The sequence below is a fragment of the Capra hircus genome, chromosome 15 (genome assembly GCF_001704415.2).
Source record: "Capra hircus breed San Clemente chromosome 15, ASM170441v1, whole genome shotgun sequence".
Classification (NCBI taxonomy): Eukaryota; Metazoa; Chordata; class Mammalia; order Artiodactyla; family Bovidae; genus Capra; species Capra hircus.
The window spans coordinates 67,113,136-67,138,225 of NC_030822.1; the positions used below are offsets into that span (position 1 = coordinate 67,113,136).

The 25,090-nt window shown below is 38.0% G+C and overlaps 1 protein-coding gene across 3 annotated transcripts in view; it reads right to left on the minus strand.

Annotated features, from left to right (window-relative positions):
- The window catches only part of SESN3 (sestrin 3), an 81,501-nt gene that overhangs the window by 22,679 nt on the left and 33,732 nt on the right, over positions 1 to 25,090 (minus strand). For all 3 annotated transcript variants that reach the window (XM_018059864.1, XM_018059865.1, XM_018059866.1), the window contains 3 exons: positions 6,587 to 6,652; positions 3,029 to 3,226; positions 1,419 to 1,601 (listed from right to left, as the gene is read on the minus strand). In XM_018059864.1, the coding sequence (XP_017915353.1) occupies positions 1,419 to 1,601; positions 3,029 to 3,226; positions 6,587 to 6,652 (447 nt within the window). The remainder of the gene's footprint in view (positions 1 to 1,418; positions 1,602 to 3,028; positions 3,227 to 6,586; positions 6,653 to 25,090) is intronic.

The following is a 25,090-nucleotide window of genomic DNA, read 5'->3' on the forward strand; positions in this document are numbered from 1 at the left end:
TAAAACCAAAAAACTGCTTTTGCTTTACTCTCCATTATTTAACTACATACAAATTTAATACATTACCAAAAGCTCAGGGGGAAAAAAAGGAAAAATCAATCATATTCAACCACTTTAATGTAACTTTTACATATCTTCTTTTATTTTTCAAAGTATAATTAAATAATCAGAGTATACATCCATTTTTCTCTGCTTTTCAAACTTTTTGAAAATTTTGATTTTCATGAGGCTCTACTGTCTTCAGTTAATTATATTAGGCATGGGCATATTGTAGCCCAGAACTACAGTTCCATTTCCTTACACATTTAAATTGCTTCTAAATTTATTTGCTACTATAAATAGCACCTTTCTGCTATAGCTTTGTTCATATTTTATAAACAAGCCCTAATAGATAATACAAATCTGAGAGTATACAGACTGACAAAAGCTAAGTTTGGTTTAACTGGGCAAATAACTAACAAAATGAGGGAAAAAACAAAACCAAGGACATTTCTAATGCATTAGAAGAAGGGATTTTAAGTACCTAAGGCTTCTACTGATAATGATTTAGCTGATGACTCCTACTAACTGAATAGTGCCAAGCATGGTGCTAAGCATTAATTCAACAACCTGATCCTGGAGGCTTTTCACAGATGCTGCTTTTGAACGGCAAGTGCTCCAGTCAATCACAGTTCTCTTTCTTACCTAAGTTCTAGTCTCTAGAGGCATGTAAGTATATACACATCAGTTGGCAAATCACTTTTATTTGCAAAATCATTTTTTAAAAAATCTTAAAATTATGAAATGTTAGAACTGCAAAAGAGTTTAGAACTCATTTAATCTAGGCGTCTCATTTATAGAAGGATGAACTACCAAGGCTCACAAAAGTTTACTTACTAAAGGTCACATACTTTGTAGTTAAGAGTTAAAGACTAGAACCTACGTATGTTATCCTCCTAATGCATTTTCTTTGTTCTGCCTACTGCTTGAAAATAGAAATCAACTTTTCTTATAGCTATTTGCTAATTACTGATTACTTAAAAGAGAAGTGGGCTTTCCTGGTAGCTCAGCTGGTTAAGAATCCACCTGCAGTACAGGAGACCCCTGTTCAATTCCTGGGTGGGGAAGATACACTGGAGAAGGGATAGGCTACTCACTCCAGGATTCTGGCCCAGAGAATTCCATGGACTGTATAGTCCATGGGTTCACAAAGAGCTGAACATGACTGAGTGACTTTCACTTACAGAGAAGTATTCATTTATATTTAACTTAAACCCACTGACTTATGTTTTCTACACATTTTAATACACTATTTTTTTATTTCTCAAATTCCTAGCATGCAAGTATTTCAAATTAAGTCTTAAGCAAAATACTTAACTGAAAATAACTCAAAGAATCATTAGTAAAATTTCTTTCTCCCCTAAAGAAATACTCGGTACCTGAATGTGCTCTTTTGTGATCAGCCAGGGTCGGTGTGCTAACAGCTTGTTTATTTCATTAAGATTTTTCAGTCTTTGTGGTACATATTGCAAACCATTCAACCATTCAGCAATACCTCCTGTCTTTAAAAATTCATCCACATGCATGTTTATTAAGTAAGAACACTGATGTCTAGCTGCAGCCTACAACACAAAGAAAAGAGTTGGTGGATAAAACAGTCATGGTATGGACTTATTCTACAATTACTAAGACAGTCATTTAAAGTTCATTTTTATAGCTAATAATTCTTTTCTTGGAGAATGCTCTTCCTAAAATTTTCATCACAATGTTGTCATAGATTCTTGAATCAATACGTAAAGCTGAAATGTAAGTAAATGTCACATGGAGCCAATTACTTCCTCATCCAGAAGTGGTAGGGGTCAATCCAGAACCCATTTTCTATTTATGTGAAGGAAGTATGTTCATTATGGTAAGTGAGATCAACTGTATTCTATTTAAAACACAATAAAATCTCATTAACTTGTACGAATTCAGAATGTATACTATTTTGAGTATTTTTCTTATTCCCTTTGAGATAACTGTGAATCAGCCTTATCTGTGCCCATACTCCTACTGAAATGAAACTGAAGCTCACTGACCCTTTCTTTCCTAGGCAAGCCAGAATCAGCCTTGATAAATTGGTAAATCCATGCAAAACAGACATTTCACCGCTTGTTTCCTCAGGGCTGCTTCTCAGTGAAATAGTACTGTTTTACTCTGTTTTCCACATCTTATTTCTCTCTTCGTCAGTGACCATTCTAAGTTGGCTTTCAGCCTTAGTGTGGCAAAACCTTAAGCTGAGTAATCTTAGTCAAGTTCATCATTTAATAGAACACAGGATGCAGCCCTTTTTTTGTTGTTTAAAACTTCAGTGAGAGCATAAACAAATTAAACTTGATAAAAAGCAACTCCTGGCTGGCTTTGATCGCTCTGCCAGCCCAGATGTTCCCCTAACTTCTCCAAATATACTGCACTTGCATCTTGTTGTTTTCTCCAGCAACAGTCCAACTGTAGCACTGTTTCTACCTTCTTATTCCTGCTGCCCATCATCCTAATTTATAATTTTCTCCCTCTCAAACATTAACTAGTTAACTAGCTTGTACCAAGTACTAAACTTAGAAGTATTATAATTTAAGAATTCTTCTCTGACAGGGTCGCCTTTGGTGCTAATACTTTGCTCTTATTTAGCCAAATTAGTGATATTCTTCATGTACAGAATGACTAAATAAAAAGTCACAACCAACCTGTTTTAATACTGAAAGAAAACTATCAGGAGTAAAGGGAAAATTTGAGGGACACTAGGAACATTACTTTCGACCCTATAAACATCTTTAATCATGAGATTAAACATGGAAAACTTTACTAATAATTTAATCAGAAACATTCAGTATATTAAGTGGGTCACAACATTCAAAATGCAACAAGTGGACTTGGAATCCAAAAGGTCACAAGCTTCTTGAATTGTTGTTTCCGTGTGATTATACTTAGCTCTGTACCACAAGTAATACCATCAGGAGAGGGACTAAATGAGGACAAAGTCACGTGAACACAGGACCGGAAGTGAGCGCACCATGATGGCGATGTAGTGCCGGTGCGGTAGAGGAAGGGGGCCGTCCATGCGCAGCATGTAGAACTGGCTCCTCAGGAAGGACTCCAGGTACTGCGTGTGCAGGCTCATGACCTGGGTGATGTTGTCCAAGCGACCGGATGTAGAGTATTCTTCCACAAGAAAGTTAGTACGTTCATCCACTGTGTTTGCCTGGACAACCTTTCAACCAAGAAACAAAACAAAATCATGGCTGAGAAGTAAACACACCAGTGGTTTACACGCATTATTCCACGACTGAAGCTGATGACGGTACTTTTGACATTAACAGATACCGAAATAATGCAGTTGTTCGTAGTAGAAACGGAAATGAAAATGAAAGCACCATTCATTTTTGGCTCTGGGACCACAATTTATTAAACAACAAATGTCATATTATCAAACATTATACACACAGCTATGAAATTGGAGAAAAGAAGCTTCCATCTGGTTTGCCAGGCACAGAAGGCAAAAATTTTCAGGGCCTGCTTGCCTGCTATTGTCACACTGATTCGTGGAGAGGGAAAGCATTTAGAATTTTCTCTCAATAGCCTATGAACACACTTAATGACTGTATCTTAGGACAGACATTTTTCAGTCTGATCCCTTGCTTGTTTTCATTATTCAACACAGAAAAAGCTTTCTGCGGTCTTTTTGAGGGACAAAGAAAAATAGGATAATTTGTGGGAAAGTGTTAATTGAAAAATTAATAGGACACTAGATTCCCATTTTGAGCCTATCATATTAATTACTAGAAACAAGGTAAGTTATTAAAATGGACGTGCAGCATCTGAGAAAATCAAAAGGACTTTCTCAAAAATAGATTATTTACATACAGGTTTATAAACAATGACAGCTTGGGCGTCATACCAACAATTAGCTTCTGAAGGTGTTAAGAGCTTATTAGCACCCGGTGGAAGGACTTGTTTCACTGAGAATCGATAGACGTCAGATGTGTGTTTCTCGGCTTGGTTCCTTATTTATTGGCATTTTAGAATGAGAGTTCTAGCCTTAAGAAGAATTTGTCCCTTATTTTAGATAAGGTAATGGACTCAAGATTAAATGTCAGCTCATACAGCTATTTAATAGCAGAGCCTGGTCTAGAATCTGCTGCTGCTGCTGCTAAGTCACTTCAGTTGTGTCCGACTTTGTGTGACCCCATAGACGGCAGCCCACCAGGCTCCCCCATCCCTGGGATTCCAGGCAAGAACACTGGAGTGGGTTGCCATTTCCTTCTCCAATGCATGAAAGTGAAAAGTGAAAGTGAAGTCGCTCAGTCATGGCCGACTCTTTGCGACCCCATGGACTGCAGCCCACCAGGCTCCTCTGTCCATGGGATTTTCCAGGCAAGGGTACTGGAGTGGGGTGCCATTGCCTTCTCTGGGTCTAGAATCTAGATCTCCTCAAATCTAGACTCGTGGTCTTTCTAAAGATCCACACTGCTCTTAAGAAGCTCTGTTTACTTTTCAGGGCTGGCCTCACAATCTCTTCTGAAGATAAGTACAAATTACACAAAGGCACTACTGATTGAGGAAAATTTAATCCAAAGGAAATGTAATGTTTGAAAAGTGTTAATTGTGAGGAAATGTTAATTACAACGGTGTAAAAAAAAGGCAATTCCACTTTGGCTCACTATAAAACCAAATGTATTTCCATTTGTTCATGTCCTCCCATTTTGTCAACTACAGGGAACCAAGATGACAGTAAAAAATGGAATAGGATCATGATAAACTGTATATAATTAGGGACAGAATATTTGTTGTTTTTGTTTTGTTTTCCAGCAGAAGATTCTTCTGCTTAACTGATGCCTAAAAGACATTCATAGATTCGTATGATGCAACAGAGCCTGGAAACAGCCGTTGCTTCTGCAAACCAGATTGTCTCCAAATACATTCTGTGTAAATGGCAGCATTTCAGGAAGTCTTTATATATGTATTAGGCAATCACTCTGCTAAGAGCAGCCGTGTACTCTATGAGGGAAACAGGACAAGCCCAGCAGTTTCTCTAATGCATGGTCATCACCTAGATCAGCTACAGTCTCTGAGCTCCTAAAACATTACAGGTAACTCTGGAGTTTCATGTAAATGGCAAGGTCACTAAAAAGTCAAAATGAACATGATGGAACTGCTGACTCTAGTGTGACCTGACATGTATTATTATTCAAATTCTACTCATTCTTTAAGGGATACCTGAAATATCATAGGTATTCTAAATACATGTTGACTAATTTCTGAACAATATAGGAATAATGCTAGTGCTTTAAGATAAATGATATCTTTTTGCAATCAATAGTAAATCAGTATAGATAACCACGGTTAATATGAGTTAATAACTCCTTGAAGCAGAGAAAAACTCAATTAGTGGGCCTTAAATTTTTCTTAGCCCAAGTATAAGTTAAAGGCAGCTAGGAATCTCCAGGTCCTAAACAGTGCCGTGATCTTTCATAGAGATATATACCCACTAAACAGGCATGCAGATTTCCTTATAATATCTTTTGTGTCATTTCACAAACATTCTTTCTGCATTTACCATCTTGACTCCCCCAGCTTCATCAAAAGTGCAGCTTGTAGTGGAGATTCTCTGACATTATGTCTCATCAGAGACTTAGAACCAAATGAAAAGATTAATTACTAGTGATTATTACTTTGCCAACAAAGGTCCATCTAGTCAAGGCTATGGTTTTTCCAGTGGTCATGTATGGATGTGAGAGTTGGACTGTGAAGAAAGCTGAGTGCCAAAGAATTGATGCTTTTGAACTGTGGTGTTGGAGAAGACTCTTGAGAGTCCCTTGGACTGCAAGGAGATCCAACCAGTCCATTCTGAAGGAGATCAGTCTTGGGTGTTCATTGGAAGGACTGATGCTAAAGCTTAAACTCCAATATTTGGGCCACCTCATGCGAAGAGTTGACTCATTGGAAAAGACCCTGATGCTGGGAGGGATTGGGGGCAGGAGGAAAAGGGGATGACAGAGGATGAGATGGCTGGATGGCATCACAGACTCGATGGACATGAGACTGAGTAAACTCCGGGAGTTGGTGATGGACAGGGAGGCCTGGTGTACTGTGGTTCATGGGGTCGCAAAGAGTCAGACATGACTGAGCGACTGAATTGAACTGAACTGAATATCATGTTTTCTTCAACAGATTTAGTTGGGAAACTCACTTTTTCATTTTAAAATGTATTTTCTTAACATTTATGTAACCTACAATCACCATGAAACACTGGCCATTTTAAAACCTTAAACCTACATGATAATATTAAGTTTTATTACTTTAAGCAGCTTTGTTCAGAAATATTGCATTTGAAATCAAATATGGTAAAATTTATATTTTTCTAAACTTGCAGTGCTAACTCCAAATAAGATGATTATTACACATATAATCTTTCAAGTGAAGTTGAGAAGAAAATACTTCTGTAGTTTTCTGACAAATAAGAATAAGAGCAAAACACATGTTTACTTCCATATTAAAAATGCAAATATTCTTTGACACAATTGAGTTATTTTTAAAATCACTTTATATATATTAAGACAGATTGACTTACTTCCTTCTCTGGAATAAAGGCACTTGGTCCTCTTGTCAAGGGTTGAGATACTCTGATTCTTTTATCCTGTTTTTAAAAGAAAAGTTTTATGTATTAATGATGACTTTCTATGAAAAGTTAAATTGGTATAAATTGCTAAAGTATAAAATAAATGGAATAAGTAAATAGAATTATGTAAAATCAAAGCACTAGGTCTTGGATTCCACCCCCTCCAGCCCCATAACAAACAACAACAACAACAACAGCAGACAACCTATGATGTCACTGCGTGAACAAGATAACGAGACAGATAAGCTCCTGCCGCGGTGCTGGGTGCACAGGCAGGCTCCTCAAATATTATTTCCCTCAGTCATATTCTATAGCACCAGAGATTTTTTAGCCCGTATTTGACATGACTGGAAACCATCAGCCTCCATAATAAAATCATATCTAACAGCATACTAGGACACTGTTGAACCTCAATTTGAAACCTAAAGGAAAAGTTAGATTCTAAGAGTATTACATGCAACCTCCTAAAGCAATGGTCTGATTTCTGTTTTCCTTTCTGAATAAAATAGGAGTAAGCATATCTAATATAAACTTCTGAAGCTTTAGGTAAGAAAGGTGTAAAACATGGAGAAGTAGAGGTTAATTTCACCTGAGAAATGGAGACTATAACAATGTTTATTGTTCTATTGCTATTCTATTTAGTATTAATAACTGCCAGATTACCAGTTCATCCTGTGTTCATTTTAACTTTTTAAAAATATTGTTTTTGTGTACCCATTTAAGTACATTCATCTATAAGTCAGAAAAATTCCCATCAGGAACAAAATTCCTCCTCTGTAGGCATAAGGAAGAATAGGAAGAGTCAGAGGTAGGCTCTCAGGTTTTGAGACCCTTCTTACCAGGAGAAGAGATAGGAGGAACAGCCACTTGATTTTCTATAATGAAAGTAATGTTTGTGAAATAGAAGCCCTCCAAAGTTGTAACATAAAAACAGGGACTCTGCTATGGTTTATGAATATTATAAAGACTGAGTGAGAAACTGAAGAACAGGGGAACAGATGTCTCCTGTTAACATTAAGCTTGCCCTTCTCCCCGCTCCCTTCTTCCCTATCTCTTTCTCCGCAAGGTACCTGAATCTTTTTTGTTCCTTACAATCCAAGAGCCTACCAAACACAAAAAGGTATTTGAATTCCTTACTTCATTAGGAAGCAGTCAAGTATTCAACAATCTTTTGAGAACCGAACCAGATACTGTGGTAGCCTCAAGATACAGGGTGAGCAAGATGGACGTGGGCCCTGCCCCTCAGAAGTTTGGCACACAATCTCCAACAATTTTCAGGGTGCTACTGAGATAAATACATTAAATAATGATCATCTTAAACTGCTTCTGCTTTAGGAAGAACTAATCATCTAGGTTATATTTGTGAAGGGATGACAGAGATCTCAATCTGCTGGTGAAGTACGTTAGAAGATTCCATGTCAAAAGAAACAATTTAGAATTTCTAATATTAGTATTTCTTGCCTGCATCAACCATGATCTGGGTTTACCTAGAAAAATAATTTAGAAGAAAATGACAGACTTCTTCCCCTTGCTAGTCTTAGTAAATTATAGGAAATGAAAATTTGAATACTCTCTATATAACACAGCCTAATGCACCAGTATGTGAAAAGCAATTTCCTTGACAACTGATCACTTCAAATAAACAAAGCAGTTAGAGGAACTGATTATAAGGACAGATCACAGGTTTGAGGGGAAAAATATCAATAGGGAGATAAGTGGAGTCTTTTATATATATTTATTTAAAAAATACATGAAATTCAGAGAAAGTATGGGGAGAGAAAAATAAACTAAACGTGTACAAAGGGACTTTGGAGATAGAGAATGATATGATTTATTTTTAAAAATCATTACTTGATATATTTATCAACTGATTTATCTTTAAAGGTCTGAAATAGTTATTTTGCCTACAAAAATATTTTCTGGATTGGCCAAGGTTTAAATCTGAAATACATTTTCATCACAAGTGGAACTGCATACTACTATACTTAAAGGAATACAACATCTGTTAATTTTAACCTGTTGATAAGCAACTGATAATGATTCCATTTGTGTCAACACTCATTTGTTCATTTATTCAGCAGATATTCACCAAGCATTCACAATGTGCTAAGTACAGCCAAAGAACTGATGCTGGTGAACTGTGGTGTTGGATAAGACTCTTGAGATTCCCTTGGACTCAAGGAGATTCAACCTAAAGGAAATCAGTCCTGAATATTCAATGGAAGGACTGATGCTGAAGCTGAAACTCCAATACTTTGGCCACCTGATGCAAAGAATTAACTCATTGGAAAAGATCCTGATGCTGGGAAAGATTGAAGGTGGGAGGAGAAGGGGACAACAGAGGATGAGACGGTTGGATGGCATCACCGACTTGATGGACATGAGTTTGAGTAAGCTCCTGGAGTTGGCAATGGACAGGGAAACCTGGAGTGCTGCAGTCCATGGGGTCGCAAAGAGTTGGACACAACTGAGTAACTGATCTAAAGTACGACGGGGACATGAAAAAGTAGTAGGCTGGCAGAAATGCCTTAACTATACCATAGTTTGGATATGCATATACAAAGCGGTATGGGAGCACATCATTTTATGAATTATCATTTACTTAGTCATTTGCTTCCTCAATGGCTCAGCAAATAAAGAATCTGCCTGTGATGCTGGAGACACAGGAAATGTGGGTTCCATACCTGGGTCAGGAAAATCCCCTGGAGAAGGCAATGGCAACCCATCCTAGTATTCTTGCCTGGAAAATCCTGTGAACAGAGGAGCCTGGTGGGTTCCAGTCCATGGGGTTACAAGAGTTAGACACAACTTAGCCACTAAACCACCATGGTTTATGTTGGTGTATAGTTTATATTGGTGTATGTACAGTTTCATTATTGTAAATAGTGCTATGATGAGTATCTTTGTATAAAGAGACTTGGGGGCATATTTTGTGGTATTTAAGATGGTTTCTTTAGAAAGATTCCCGGATGTGGATTTACTGGGGTTTAGGTTATAAATCTTTATAAAGTTCTTGTTGCATACTAGCAATATGCTCATGAAAAATGTTTTACCAATTTTATTTTCATCAGTTGAGAAAATGTTCACTTAACTCACTAACTTCAAAAGTGAAAAACAGCCTTCAAAAAATGTTTCTGAAACCTTTAATTGTATACACGGTAGTGGTGGTGACTTAGTCACTAAGCTATGTCTGACTCTTGCAACCCATGGACTGTGGCCTGCCAGGCCCCTCTCCCTATGGGATTTCCCAGGCAAGAATACTGGCATGAGTTGCCATGCCCTCCTCTAGGGGATCTTCCCAATCCAGGGATGAACCCTCATCTCCTGCATTGGCAGGTGGATTCTTTACCACTGAGCCACCAGGGAAGCAATTGTATACATAGTTCAGATAAAAATTCCCTAAGCAGAGTTGTGGGTCAGATCTGTGTTTTTAAAAATACAATTCTTGGTGTGATACAGTCACTCCAGAGGGGGGAAATAAAAACAAACCCACACAAACAAAAATACCCCAAAGCAAACCAACCAACCAACCCCCAGCTAGGAAGCTACTGCAATAGCCAAGGGGAGAGATGATGTGGCCTCACCTAAGAGAGCTATTTATACACTGAAAAGTGAGAGTTGCTCAGTTGTGTCTGACTCTTTGTGACCCTATGGACTACAGTCCATGGAATTCTCCAGGCCAGAATACTGGAGTGGGTAGCTGTTCCCTTCTCCAGGGGATTGTCCCAACTCAGGGATCAAATCCAGGTCACCCACATTGCAGGCAGATCCTTAACTGTCTGAGTCACCAGGGAAGCCCACTGAAGAGAAGGGAAAACATGTTTGTATAAAATTATACAAACATGTAGACTTCTTCAGTTATAGTTTTAAAATGGTGTCACTATTGAAAGAATCAGCCTACTTCCTGCTTCTGTAAAAGAAGCATCTTTTCTGGTGAGGATACTACTATCCTCTCAGTTAACTGCTTTGTTTATTTATATGAAGGTGGAAAAGTTCTTTCAATGATTAAGGCAGTTTATAAACTCTCCTTAAAATTCATTTTACTGAACGTTTATTCCCCACCTACTTTCTATCTCTGTATGTTTTTAAAGTTGATAAAATAAAACACAAAAGAAGTAGGATAGTACTGTTGACTTAAAAAACAGTCACGACCTAAAAGTTGAGTGAGTGAGTGAAGTCTCTCAGTCATGTCCAACTCTTTGTGACCCCATGGACTGTAGGAGCCTACCATGCTCCTCTGTCCATGGGATTTTCCAGGCAAGAGTACTCGAGTGGGTTGCCATTTCCTTCTCCAGAGGATCTTCCTGACCCGGGTTTGATCCCTGGGTGGGGAAGATCCCTTGGAGGAGGGTATGGCAATCCACTCCAGTATTGTTGCCTGGAAAATCCCATGGATGGAGGAGCCTTGGCAGCCTACAGTCCATGGGATCCAAAGAGTCAGACGTGACTGAGTGATTTTACTTTGTAGCTCAGTTGGTAAAAAGTTGAGAGTTATGTTTTATTTGATGGAAATTTTTAGGACTTAAGCCCAGGAGGCAGCATCTCAAGTAACCCTGAGAGAACTGCTCCAAGAGGGGAGAGGAAGGAGTCAGGTTATACAGAAGTTTGCAACAAAGGGCAAGTCTGAACATCAAAGTATTTTTGTGAATTAAAGAAAACCAGATACCTCAAGTCAAGGAATTTAGTGTTTTTCTACACATGGGAAGATGCAAGAGCCTGGGCTCACTGACATCATTCTTTTCATATGCATCTCAGCTCTCTGGGCCAGTATCCTGCATTTTTTTACATCCTGAGCTTCTGTGCTCACCACAGGGAGTGGCTGCAGCCATGGCTGCCAGATCACTTCAGCTTCCTGGGTGCCCTCAGGGCTCAGAAATTCACATTTGGAGAGATGAAATCACTGATGACCCTGACATCCTTTTTTACTGATATGGCAGGAAAGACTCCATTTTCTCAATACCATATCCAAAAGATTCCATTTACAACCATAAGCTGGAGTTCTGGTCTCCGGTAATACTTTGTAAAACCTTTCCTCATCTTTCATTTCAAATCCAAAATGCCCAAGAACTGGGTTCCTACTTCACTTATGCTCTGATTAACTTTCCTGAAGTCTCTAGACCTGGGTTGCCTTATATAGTAGCCATCAGCAACATGTGACTACATTTAAATTTATTAAAATTAAATATAATTCAAAGTCCAGTTGCTCAATCACACTGGCCACATTTCAAGTGCCCAACAAACACCTGTGGCTCTGACTCTGACTGCACAGCCTGCAGAGATATCACCATTGGACAACGCTCCACCATCACAGACATGCTACTCAAGACTACATTTGGTTTTTGTGAAATCACATCTTCAGGCATCTTAATGCCTTTTGAAATGTTAAATGACTCCTCTACAGAGTTACTGGTTTGATGGTCACACCTACTCAATCCCATAACCAAGCATTTTAATCTAATTGCAGAAATGCTCTCAACCATATTGAGAGTGAATTCAGACAGAAGCAATTCGGGAAAAGAAAAAAAAAATCAGCCAGTTCTAAGAATCTTTTGTCTCAATGTCTTCACATAGTACAGTTTGCAAAAAAGTTAACAAGGACTTTGTCTTTTCCCCTTTTAAAACTTACGGTAAAAAATATATAACATGAGCTCTACCCACCTAACAAGTTATAGTAATTACTGTACAGTACATTACTGTTAACTATAAGCACAACGTTGTATAACAGATGTCTAGGACTTTGTCATCTAGCATAACTGAAACTTCACACCCACTGAAGGGCAGCTCTTCACACTCTTCAGATCCCAGCTGAGATGCTACCTCTGTGATCTCCAGCCTTCTTGCCTCTGTGCAAAACTCAGATCTGCCTTTTGCTAGGCAACTCTCCCCTAGTTTGGCTTTTGTGGCTCTGAAGCCAGGAAACCTCCAATTTCTTTCACCACTTGTACCCTCTTCCTAGACATTCCCTGCATCTCCTTCATCAGCATTCATTCTCTCAAGTGAGTGTTCTGACCCAAGGCTTCCATCTTCCTGATACAAACAAAACTCTGCTGGACTATGTGAGCCTCACCACACTGGTGGGAGGAGGGTGGAGTGGGTAAAGGAGAGAGAAGGGTATGTGCATGAAAACCAAGCAGGCTCTGTAACAGACTCCTGTACCTTTGCTAAAGACCTCGAGTTAGCACTGCTCTGCCCTTCCATCGGACCTGGGCCATTTTGAACTGCCTGTGACATGCTGGAACCTTAAAATTAACATGTTTAAAACCAGTCTCCTACCATAAACCAGCTGGTCCTTACTTTCCTCTTGAAGTTATAAAATCACCACAATACCAGTAACCCTGGCTCTGATTTACAGTTATCCTGGACCCTTTATCTTAGGAATCTGCATTTAGTTAGTCACTAAATCTGATAATTGCCTTTTCGCAACAGTATCTTTCAGCTCTCCTTTCCCCAGGTCCGTCTCAACTGTAAGAGTGTTTCTCATGCTAAGAAATATTTCCCCCTCACAACTGAGAGTCATGTCAATTCTGCTGCTAAGTCACTTCAGTTGTGTCCGACTCTGTGCAACCCCATAGACAGCAGCCCACCAGGCTCCCCGTCCCTGGGATTCTCTGGGCAAGAACACTGGAGTGGGTAGCCATTTCCTTCTCCAATGCATGAAAGTTTAAAAGTGAAAATGAAGTCACTCAGTCACGTCCAACTCTTAGCGACCCCATGGACTGCAGCCTACCAGGCTCCTCCATCCGTGGGATTTTCCAGGCAAGAGTACCGGAGTGGGGTGCCATTGTCTTCTCCAGTTATAAAATAAGAACTCATACTTTTTATATATCAGTGTCATGTGTCCTAAGAGATTATTTTACAAAGGTTATGATCTCAAGAGTGCTACAAAAATGTATCTTTTATCAGATATGTTATTATAGCTGAAAGAAGTTATGCTTGAAATTCATCAGCTGAAATTATGCCTATTAAGTAATTATCTACTGGAAAACAAAACACCAAAAGCATAAAGATGAATTATATTTTAAAAATTGCTTATTCTGACACTTTTCACTTTATTCTGATACTAGATCACTTTATATAAATTAATCCCACTAGAAAATTAAGATATGTGAAAGTTACAAATTCTTAAAATTATGAGTCTTTAGAGGTAATTAGCCAGAGAAGGCAATGGCACCCCACTCCAGTATTCGTGCCTGGAAAATCCCATGGATGGAGGAGCCTGGTAGGCTGCAGTCCATGGGGTCACTAAGAGTTGGACATGACTGAGCGACTTCACTTTCATGTTTCACTTTCATGCATCGGAGAAGGAAATGGCTACCTACTCCAGTGTTCTTGCCTGGAGAATCCCAGGGACGGGGGAGTCTGGTGGGCCGCCGTCTATGGGGTCGCACAGAGTTGAACACAACTGAAGCGACTTAGCAGCAGCAGCAGCAGCAGCAGAGGTAATCAGCAAATTACTTGCCTCTAAGAGGCTAAATGTTAAAGAGAACTAATTGCTGCATTTTAAGCTACTAAGTATCTTTAAAATAAATTATTCAATTTAATTTTTACATTTTTCTTCTTGAGTTTATTTCATTAAAAAATGGAAAAGCAAAAAAAAAAAAACCCACAAATTCTATCCATTAAAATGTAAAAGAAAAATATACAAATTCTATCCATTAAAATATAAAAGAAAAACATACAAATTCTATCCATTCTTGAATTTATATCTATAGGAGAGATACAATCTCTATAGGAGAGAATATTACTGAGAGTAACGTGTGTAATTAACTTTACATACAGACACTTGAAGAGGTTAAAAAATGTGTTTAACATATAAACAATTCTAGCAAAGCAGAAATTTTTGATTCCACTGAACATACTAATCCCTCAATTTTTGACGATTTTTAAGGGCATCCTTAGAAGATAATTTAATAGCTTCAAAAAAAATTTAACACACTGCAATGACAAAATATCTTAAATATAAAAAGCACGCTCAAACAAACATTTTAAGTGTGACTGTAAGAAAAGTAACTGAAATTATCAATACAAACAGTAAATTACAGTTGCTGACTCTCCTCTCCTTTCTAGATGTTCCATTTTGGCAGAAACCACTGCAAAAAGGACAGAGACGGGCAGGTGGCTCAATGCTTTGAAATAATACTGATGTCATCTTATTTCTTGGCAGACAATTACAGGCAATTACATCAAATATAGAAATTGATGACATTACACATTTCAGAAGGAATGGACAAATGGAAAGGAACATAGAGATGTTCTAAAAACTCTCTATCCCTAAATGAGAAAAGCATGGGTTTTAAATTAGATTGTCATAGATGTGTAATTTTATAGTAAACTCATATTTAAATGTCTGCCATTACCTGAATATATATTATTTTCCACTATTCCAAAATGGCCTAAAAGATTATAAAATTATTAGTTCTCTTACTCTAGATTACAATATGAATCGACCATCAAAACAATTAAAATATGTATTATAATAAGTAACTGAGACCTAAGGTCATTTAGTGATAGATTGGGAAATAGAAAATCGTAATACCATCAGAGGCAAGAATCTTGCAAATTACACAACATCTCCTCTATTCCTTGGAGCCTGAGTGGTATAGGGACCCCAGGAGCATCAGGAGCCCAGCCCTGAACACAGGGTGTGACAAATATTCGCTGAGGATCTAAAGAGCACTGGAAATTCCCCTTTGTAAGTGGGGAATCCTGTCGCCTTCTAAAGGTCTGAGACTTTGGTTCCCCTTTTTAACTGAGCTCTTAAAACCAAAGCAACCAAGCCCTTTCTGCAAGAGCTCTACTGCTGGGTACGATCATTTGAGGAACACTGCAAAAAAGATCTTGTAACTAAAGGCATGAATTTCAGCTTTCTTCAACAACACATACTAATTGACTTTTAACTTCCAATCTCAAAACATTTCCACTAAAAGGAGTGCATTTGTCAGCTTCTCTACCTCCTTCTTCCCCCTAGTAAACTGTCAGGAACGAGTGGACTGGGACAGTACCTTGTTCATTTTGGAGTACATCAACTTTAGTATGGAGTATGGTGTCAGGTAAACTTAAGATTTACATTAAGACCACATTAGCTACTCCTTTAAACAGTACATCTAAAATCAAGTTCAAGTCCAGCGCCATCCAGAGGTAAGCAGCCAAGAGCGCACCTACTTTCCCACTTTCCATGTAATACACCTCAAAGGAGCATAAATCAAGTTAGATTCCCTTGTAAATGAAAACTTGGGAATTCTAACGTGGCAGATCTTTTCTGTGTTGTGCAGATTTTAGACCTTTGAACCAGTATTTCCTGAGGCGCTGTCCTCCCTTTTTGATGTCTATTGAAATACTACCTATTCTTCCTTTAAGACCCAGCTCAAACACCAACTCCTTTGGTCTTCCTCCACTCACACCAACTCCCAAGTTCTTCTAGGAAATTAAAATGATTCTCCTTAAGGTGCACAATTCTATTTAGTTTTTCTCTCTCTTAGAGCTACTGAAGTATACATTATCTTATCACTTTCTTCAGACCATAAATACCTTAAACAGCAGGATCAATTTCTAACACAGAATCTGTACAGCAACATGAAAATAGTAGACTCATGCATATGATGAGTTGAACTGAGGAGACAGAAGTCTGGTACATGCTCTTCCATCCCTTTTCCTTCCTTTAAAGGGGAAGAGTATCCTGTGGACTTGAGGCAGTTCTCTGTACTCTTATTGAGTCATACCAATAAATTAATAACCACAGTCCTAGACATCAATCTACAACCTTCCTTGTATCATCTGGGTTCCCTATGTGACAAATATTCCCTTTTCTCTATTTATCTTCTAGTGTTATTAAAACAAGCAGTATGTGCAATTTCCTGTACTTTGTGCTACCTTCTTAAAAATCAGTAATGATACTTCATGCCTTGACACTGATCTTGAGCAACAAAGGCTCCTATATCATCTTTTAAGTGTTAAAACACTTTCTTTAGAAATGCAGAATGACAAAATATACTTGTTGAATATATTAAAACTTTGGGCTAAGTACCCTGAAAATGAGATTTCTCTCAGGTACAGAAAACTCTGCACTTGAGACAAAGTCCTTAATAACTACTTAACTCAATGTTTCCCTAATAACATATAGATAATATACTTTTCTACCACAAATTATAAAATTGCTCCCCAGCTCCCCATGAAGTATTAAGAACTGCTTTACATTTACACAATTTTTAATGTTGTCTATTGTGTAGTAGTAAGAACTTGGCTTCAATTTTATAAAGTTTTACCGATTAAAATTATGTCCCAATTAGAAAAAAGAAATTTAAAAATGGGAATTTGAAATTAAGACTCCTATTAGAAACAATCACAGTTACAGAGTCCCTTGGACAGTAAAGAGATCAAACCAGTCCATCCTAAAGGAAATCAACCCTGAATATTCATTGGAAGGACTGATGCTGAAGCTCCAATACTTTGACTACCTGATGCAAAGAGCCAACTCATTGGAAAAGACCCTGATGCTGGGAAAGATTGAGGGCAAAAGATTGAGAAGGGGGCAACAGAGAATGAGATGGTTGGATGGCATCATTGACTCAGTTCAGTTCAGTTCAGTTGCTCAGTCGTGTCCGACTCTGCAACCCCATGAATCGCAGCACGCCAGGCCTCCCTGTCCATCACCATCTCCCGGAGTTCACTCAGACTCACGTCCATCGAGTCCGTGATGCCTTCCAGCCATCTCATCCTCGGTCATCCCCATCTCCTCTTGCCCTCAATCCCTCCCAGCATCAGAGTCTTTTCCAATGAGTCAACTCTTCGCATGAGGTGGCCAAAGTACTGCAGTTTCAGCTTTAGCATCGTTCCTTCCAAAGAAATCCCAGGGCTGATCTCCTTCAGAATGGACTGGTTGGATCTCCTTGCAGTCCAAGGGACTCTCAAGAGTCTTCTCCAACACCACACTTCAAAAGCATCAATTCTTCAGCACTCAGCCTTCTTCACAGTTCAACTCTCACATCTATACACGACCACAGGAAAAACCATAGCCTTGACTAGACGGACCTTAGTTGGCAAAGTAATGTCTGTGCTTTTGAATATACTGTCTAGGTTGGTCATAACTTTTCTTCCAAGGAGTAAGCGTCTTTTAATTTCATGGCTGCAGTCACCATCTGCAGTGATTTTGGAGCCCCCAAAAATAAAGTCTGACACTGTTTCTACCGTTTCCCCATCTATTTGCCATGAAGTGATGGGACCAGATGCCATCCATGATCTTTGTTTTCTGAATGTTGAGCTTTAAGCCAACTTTTTCACTCTCCTCTTTCATTTTCATCAAGAGGCTTTTTAGGTCCTCTTCACTTTCTGCCATAAGGGTGGTGTCATCTGCATATCTGAGGTTATTGATATTTCTCCCGGAAATCTTGATTCCAGCTTGTGTTTCTTCCAGTCCAGCGTTTCTCATGATGTACTCTGCATAGAAGTTAAATAAGCAGGGTGACAATATACAGCCTTGACGTACTCCTTTTCCTATTTGGAACCAGTCTGTTGTTCCATGTCCAGTTCTAACTGTTGCTTCCTGACCTGCATACAGATTTTCTCAAGAGGCAGGTCAGGTGGTCTGGTATTCCCATCTCTTTCAGAATTTTCCATAGTTTATTGTGATCCACATAGTCAAAGGCTTTGGCATAGTCAATAAAGCAAAAATAGATGTTTTTCTGGAACTCTCTTGCTTTTTCCATGATCCAGCGGATGTTGGCAATTTGATCTCTGGTTCCTCTGCCTTTTCTAAAACCAGCTTGAACATCAGGGAGTTCACGGTTCATGTATTGCTGAAGCCTGGCTTGGAGAATTTTGAGCATTACTTTACTAGCATGTGAGATGAGTGCAACTGTGTGGTAGTTTGAGCATTCTTTGGCATTGCCTTTCTTTGGAACTGGAATGAAAACTGACCTTTTCCAGTCCTGTGGCCACTGCTGAGTTTTCCAAATTTGCTGGCATATTGATTGCAGCACTTTCACAGCATCATTTGAGCAAACTCTGGGAGATGGTGAAGGACAGGGAAGCCTGGTGTGCTGCAATCTCTGGGACCGTGGAAAGAGTCGGATACGACTGAACAATAGTACAGAACATTCTAATATTACTCAGTATATGGCTGATAGTCTTTAGAGAAATAAAAAGAAATACGCTGTGAATGTATGAAAGAAAAGTAAGGCTTTAAGTCAAACCTCTGTACTTAGCATCTACTACCCAGGTTGTAACAAAATCAAAAAGTCTTCTAAGTTATTCTAATGAAACAGAATGATATGATAGTTTCCAGTTTTTTCAAAACACAATGATTAACAAAATAAAGGTCACTTGCTCAGCTTAGAGAAATTGTGAAAAAACATTAAAGCTGTGTTTTAATGTATACAGGTAAACTTAAAACCCATTGTAATCAAAATTAAAACATGACATTATGCTCATGTAAATAGATGGTTCACAAACTTTTTGATATTAGAAACTCTTTATATTCCTAAAAATTATTGATCCCAAAAGCTTTTATTAATGTGATTTTTTTGTTTTGTTTTGTTTTAGTTGCTAAGTTGGGTCTGACTTTTTTGCAACCCCGTCGACTGTAGCCTGCCAGGCTGCTCTGTCCATGGGATTTCCTAGGCAAGAATACTGGAGGTGGGTTGCCATTTCTTTCTCCAGGGGATCTTCCTGACCCAGGGATCAAACCTGTGTTTCTTGCATTAGCAGGTATATTCTTTACCACTGAGCCATCAGAGAAGCCCAATGTGAGTGATATCTATCAATAATTATTATATTAGAAATTAAATCAAAGAAAAATGTAAATATTTAATTCATTTAAAAACAAAAATAGAATAAACCCATTACATATTAACAGAAATGAATTTTTTGAAACTGTAATTTCCAAATTAAAACAAAAATTTTACTGAGAAGAGTAACATAATTAAACATTTGTGCAAATATCTGGCTTAATTAAAGACCATTGGATTCTTACATCTAATTCTGCATTTAATCTGTTTCTATATGTTTTATAACGTGAAGACTCAGCCTAACAGAAGTATTTTAATAACCTTTTAAGATAATTTTGGATATTCTATGATACTACATTAAGACTTGACAAATGGTAGCTTTTAAATTTGTTGGAATGTGGAATCAGAAACCACATCAATAATAGCCTTACTTTGTTACATTTAAAATCCATTGGTTTATCTTATACTTTGACAAGATTGATTACTCATGAGTGATTTTGTATTATTAACTATCAGCCATTTAGAAAATATTGGATCAGGGAGGTGGGAGGGGGATTCAGGACGGAGAACACATGTACACCTGTGGCGGATTCATGTCAATGTATGGCAAAACAACTACAATATCATAAAGTAATTAGCCTCCAATTAAAATAAATAAATTTATATTTTAAAAAAAGGAAAATATTGGATCACTGAGTTTGGCAGGCTTTCCAAATGTTCATACATTGAATATATTATTTACAATAAAATATGTTAATGTCACCACTGTTAATATCAGAAAAATCTTTCAGCTTTGAGAAATGGACAAGCGCACGGTAGAGGATACCAGTTTTCCAAAATTGTTTTCTCCTCAAAGTCCAGATTTTATTTTGGCAGTAAATCCTATTGGTTGTTTTCCTGGAAGTGATGGATTCACTTTGTTTATTTTTGTAGAAATGTCTGCCAAATACCCATCTGAATAACATAACTATCAGTCAGTCATTTTTTCATATAAAGTAATGTTCAATAAAAAGAGACTAGTTTAGCTCACAACTCAGTCACACAGCTGCGTTTTCTCAAGACAACCACCATACTTTGGCATGAAGAAGAGCTTTATGTATATACTCCCCATTTTGAAAATGATTAAGCATTTCATGGTCAAGATTTAATAAAATGCCTAATTTTTACTGTTTTATCAAGGATATTCTTCAGTGAAACCATTTTTTTTTTTTACTGTGACTACAGAGCAGTGAAGAAAATAATGACTACTATGTCAGTAGAATGCCACTGCTTTGTTTTGTGCTAAACATTTAGCCAAAGTTACACAGCCACACTTTGGGAAGCACTGACTAAAATGAATGTTTCCAATATACTCTGCCTCTCTTCCTTCTAATTATGTATCCTTCTGAAACTGTTTCAGTTGCAAAAACATTGCTACAATTAACTTTCATATGAAGACAAGGTATGAAGGAATCATTATGAACAGTTATTACTTTACTTTTCTCAATACTGCCATGGCCCTGGAACTTCTATGGAAGTGTTCATTTCTTTATTTGTAAAATAAACTTAATTATAAAACAATTAAGCATGAATGATCAAGAAGACCCTGTAAAAGCAACGTAGGAGGGGTGCTAGCCTTACCGTATAGTAAAACATAATAGTTCTATATTTAAAGGAGCTGTATTAGCAGAAAGTATAGAGGAACTAAAAAGTCTCTTGATGAAAGTAAAAGAGGAGAGTGAAAAAGTTGGCTTAAAGCTCAACATTCAGAAAATGAAGATCATGGCATCTGGTCCCATCACTTCATGGGAAATAGATGGGGAAACAGTGGAAACAGTGTCAGACTTTATTTTTGGGGGGCTCCAAAATCACTGCAGATGGTGACTACAGCCATGAAATTAAAAGACGCTTACTCCTTGGAAGAAAAGTTATGACCAACCCAGATAGCATATTCAAAAGCACAGACATTACTTTGCCGACTAAGGTCCGTCTAGTCAAGGCTATGGTTTTTCCTGCGGTCATGTATGAATGTGAGAGTTGGACTGTGAAGAAGGCTGGGTGCCAAAGAATTGATGCTTTTGAACTGTGGTGTTGGAGGAGACTCTTGAGAGCCCCTTGGACTGCAAGGAGATCCAACCAGTCCATTCTGAAGGAGATCAACCCTGGGATTTCTTTGGAAAGAATGATGCTAAAGCTGAAGCTCCAGTACTTCGGCCACCTCATGCGAAGAGTTGACTCATTGGAAAAGACTCTGATGCTGGGAGGGATTGGGGGCAGGAGGAAAAGGGGATGACCGAGGATGAGATGGCTGGATGGCATCACAGACTCGATGGACGTGAGTCTGAGTGAACTCCAGGAGATGGTGATGGACAGGGAGGCCTGGCGTGCTGCGATTCATGGGGTCGCAAAGAGTCGGACACAACTGAGTGACTGAACTGAACTGATTAGCACATAAATAGACAACAAATGGAACTTCCCTAATTATGACTCAAAATCCAGAAACAACAAACAATTGATAATTCAACTACACATATACATACACACACTTAAAAATTTTTTTCTGTATGTTACAAAAATATGATAAAAATCAGAAGGCAAATGTTTGCAATTTAACACACAATGGCTAATATATTACATTAGGAGCTCCTGAAAATTAAAAGGGAATAACCAACAACCAAATCAAAGACGAACAAGGAATGGGCAGTTAACAGAAGAAACAACTCATAAAAAGAAAAGCAAATATTTCACACATCAGATTGGCAAAAATCCAAGGTAGGCAACATATTTTTGACAATAATACAGGGAAACAGGTATTCTCAAAAACTGTGGAAATGCAAAATTAAACAACCTTCCTGGATAGGGATTTGACAATGTCTAGAAAAATTACATACGCATCTGCCCTTTGACCTGTAAGTCTCACTGCTACTGCTGCTGCTAAGTTTCTTCAGTCATGTCTGACTCTCCAATGCATGAAAGTGAAAAGTGAAAGTGAAGTCACTCAGTCGCACTACTAGGGCTCTAATTCATCAATACAACCATAAAATACGATGAAGAAAATGTCTATATACAAAAATAATTTGAACATGATCAGTCATGTCAGACTCTTTGCAGCCCCATGGACTATACAGTCCAGGTCAGAATACTGGAGTGGGTAGTCTTTCCCTTCTCCAGGGGATCTTCTCAACCCAGGGATCAAACCCAGGTCTCCTGCATTGCAGGTGGATTCTTTACCAGCTGAGCTACAAGGGAAGCCCATTTAATCAAGCTTTTAGCCCCAACTTCAAATTCATAGGAAACAGAAGTTTAGAGGAACAAATTAAATGACAACATGAGGACAACAAGCATAGAAAATGATCCAGGTTATGAAATATTCTAGAGGACAGCTGATAACAACCAGTTAAGGGCCTGAAAAACAAAAAAGCAATTGGAAGAACAACTCCTAAGAGAGATTTAAAAGACCTACCTACCAAATGGAATGGTGAACCTAATTCAGAAAAAGTTATCTCTAAAAAGACACTAAACAATTAGGAGGAAATTGAATAAGATGAGGTATTAGATGATTTCAAGCAATAATTGCTAAGTTTGTTAGGTGTGACATTGGCACTGTAGCTAAACAAGAATGTGTCTGTATATTTTAGAGATGCATACTGACATATGTAGGGGTAGAAAGAAAAGAATGTTAAATTACTTCAGCAACAATAACAACAACGTGCGTGCTCGGTCACTTCAGCCATGTTCAATTCACAAGATTGATAAAGAGTGGCAAAATCTTGTCAATACTGAATTTGATGATGGATTTTGGAGGCTCATTACACTGTTCTTTTTGATTTTGTGTAGTTGGACATTTTTCACTATAGTTTTTTTGTTAAAGCTGCATAGCAAAGTCCCTGATATGAAATAGGCATTTAATAAACGGCATCTATTACAATAAAATTTTAGTACTTTATGAGTTGGAAAAAAAAAATGTGTCAAGTATATTTTAAACCTTACTAAAATTAAACATTGCAACTTTTATAAAGAAGAACTATTAATGCATCCAACAGATTTTTTTTTCCTTTTTTAAAATTTGTTATCTGGAAGTTCTTGGGCTAAAAATTGGAAGTGTAAAGATAAATAAAGCATAGGCACTGACCTCAAGAAAACATGAGGTAAATAAATTTGGATGCACAGTTACAAAACCTGTGAGGGTTGAACAGAATAGGAAAGCCTAATTCTGCAAGGGGATGAAGCAAAATTGCCCTCCAGATAGTATAATTCTTTAGGAAGAAATAAAAATCTGCCAGGTTACCTAGAAAAGAATGGCCAGGTCTGGGAGAGTGCAACATCCCAGGCAAAAGGAATGGAAAATACAAAGACACGACACATTTGGGGAACTATATGCTGGTTCTACATAATTCCTGAAACTGTCTCAGGGACTAAGATTGATACACAGGCAAGAGTCATATCATGAATGTCACACTAAAGAGTTTCAACTTCACAGAAATGACAGACAACATCAAAAGGATATTTGTCTTTTGAGAAAGCATTTCTGACATCAGTTAGAAAATGGACTGGGATGGGGGAGGCTGAAGGAAATCAAGTCTCTTAGAAGGCTACTACATGTTCTAGGAAAAAGATTTGACGTAGCTAAGCAGTATAAATTAAAAAAGGAATTAGGTTGAGAGTTACTTAGGAGATAGAATAAATGGAATTGACTGGCCATGAGGGTAGTGAGAGACATCTAAGATGTATCACAGAATTTGGCACTGGATGAATGGATGATGCACAATGGTGACACCAGCTGGTACTAAAGAAATCAAGAGACTGAGGCAGCTTGGATTTAGGTTGATTCTAATAATCCAGGGATATATGTTTATGAGGTAGATGTGTGGAAGGATATGAGGTTCAGGGAGATGAAATTGCTGCCAAGAGTCAAGAGTTTCATTCTTTTAATCTGCATCTAAGGTCCCAAATTTCCTATCATGAATAACATCCTAACATCTAACAACAACTTCACGTCAGGTTCTTTACTCCCTGTTCACAAAGTTTCTCTCCACAGCACTAATATGCTTTCCATTTCCTTCATCACTACTCCATTCTGGGCTATGATTTATCCCCGGCTACGGTGGGGGATGGGAGGGCATAAATACAGTAGAAGCAAGAAAGGAAGATTTTCAACACTCTGGCCCATATCGAGCTTTCCCACGTTTGTTTTCCAAGCATTTCTGACATGAACACTTCACTTCACCTACACTGATCTGCTGACTCTCCAAGAGTCCCGGACTTCTGCTCCTTCATCCTTGGAACCCCCAAGTGGAATTACCACATCCCCTCTTCATATTTATTACAATGTTACAGCTCATTTGTCTCATAAGATCCAACTGAGTTCCTACATTCACTATACTGAGTCATTCAAATACTGTAAATTGTCTCTTTTCAGGTTCTCATTTATACAGATACCTTGTCATATCCTTACATATCTTTATCTTCTCTGTCACCAATTTGATTATGAAAGAAGTGTTCCACCTTAATTAACTTGAATAATTAATTCAAATCAGGTGCTCAATAAATGTTGATCACAATTTTTTTATATTACTGAGTCTATTACACATTTAATGATACCAAGCAATAATTTTTAGACAACCACCACCTTAAAAATTGTTTCTTGGCATGCTGGATTCATTCTTGTCCCAAAAAACACGCCACACACACAGACATATTATAAATGAACAGGATTATTTTACAACATCCAAGGTTTTGAATTTGTTTTGGTAAC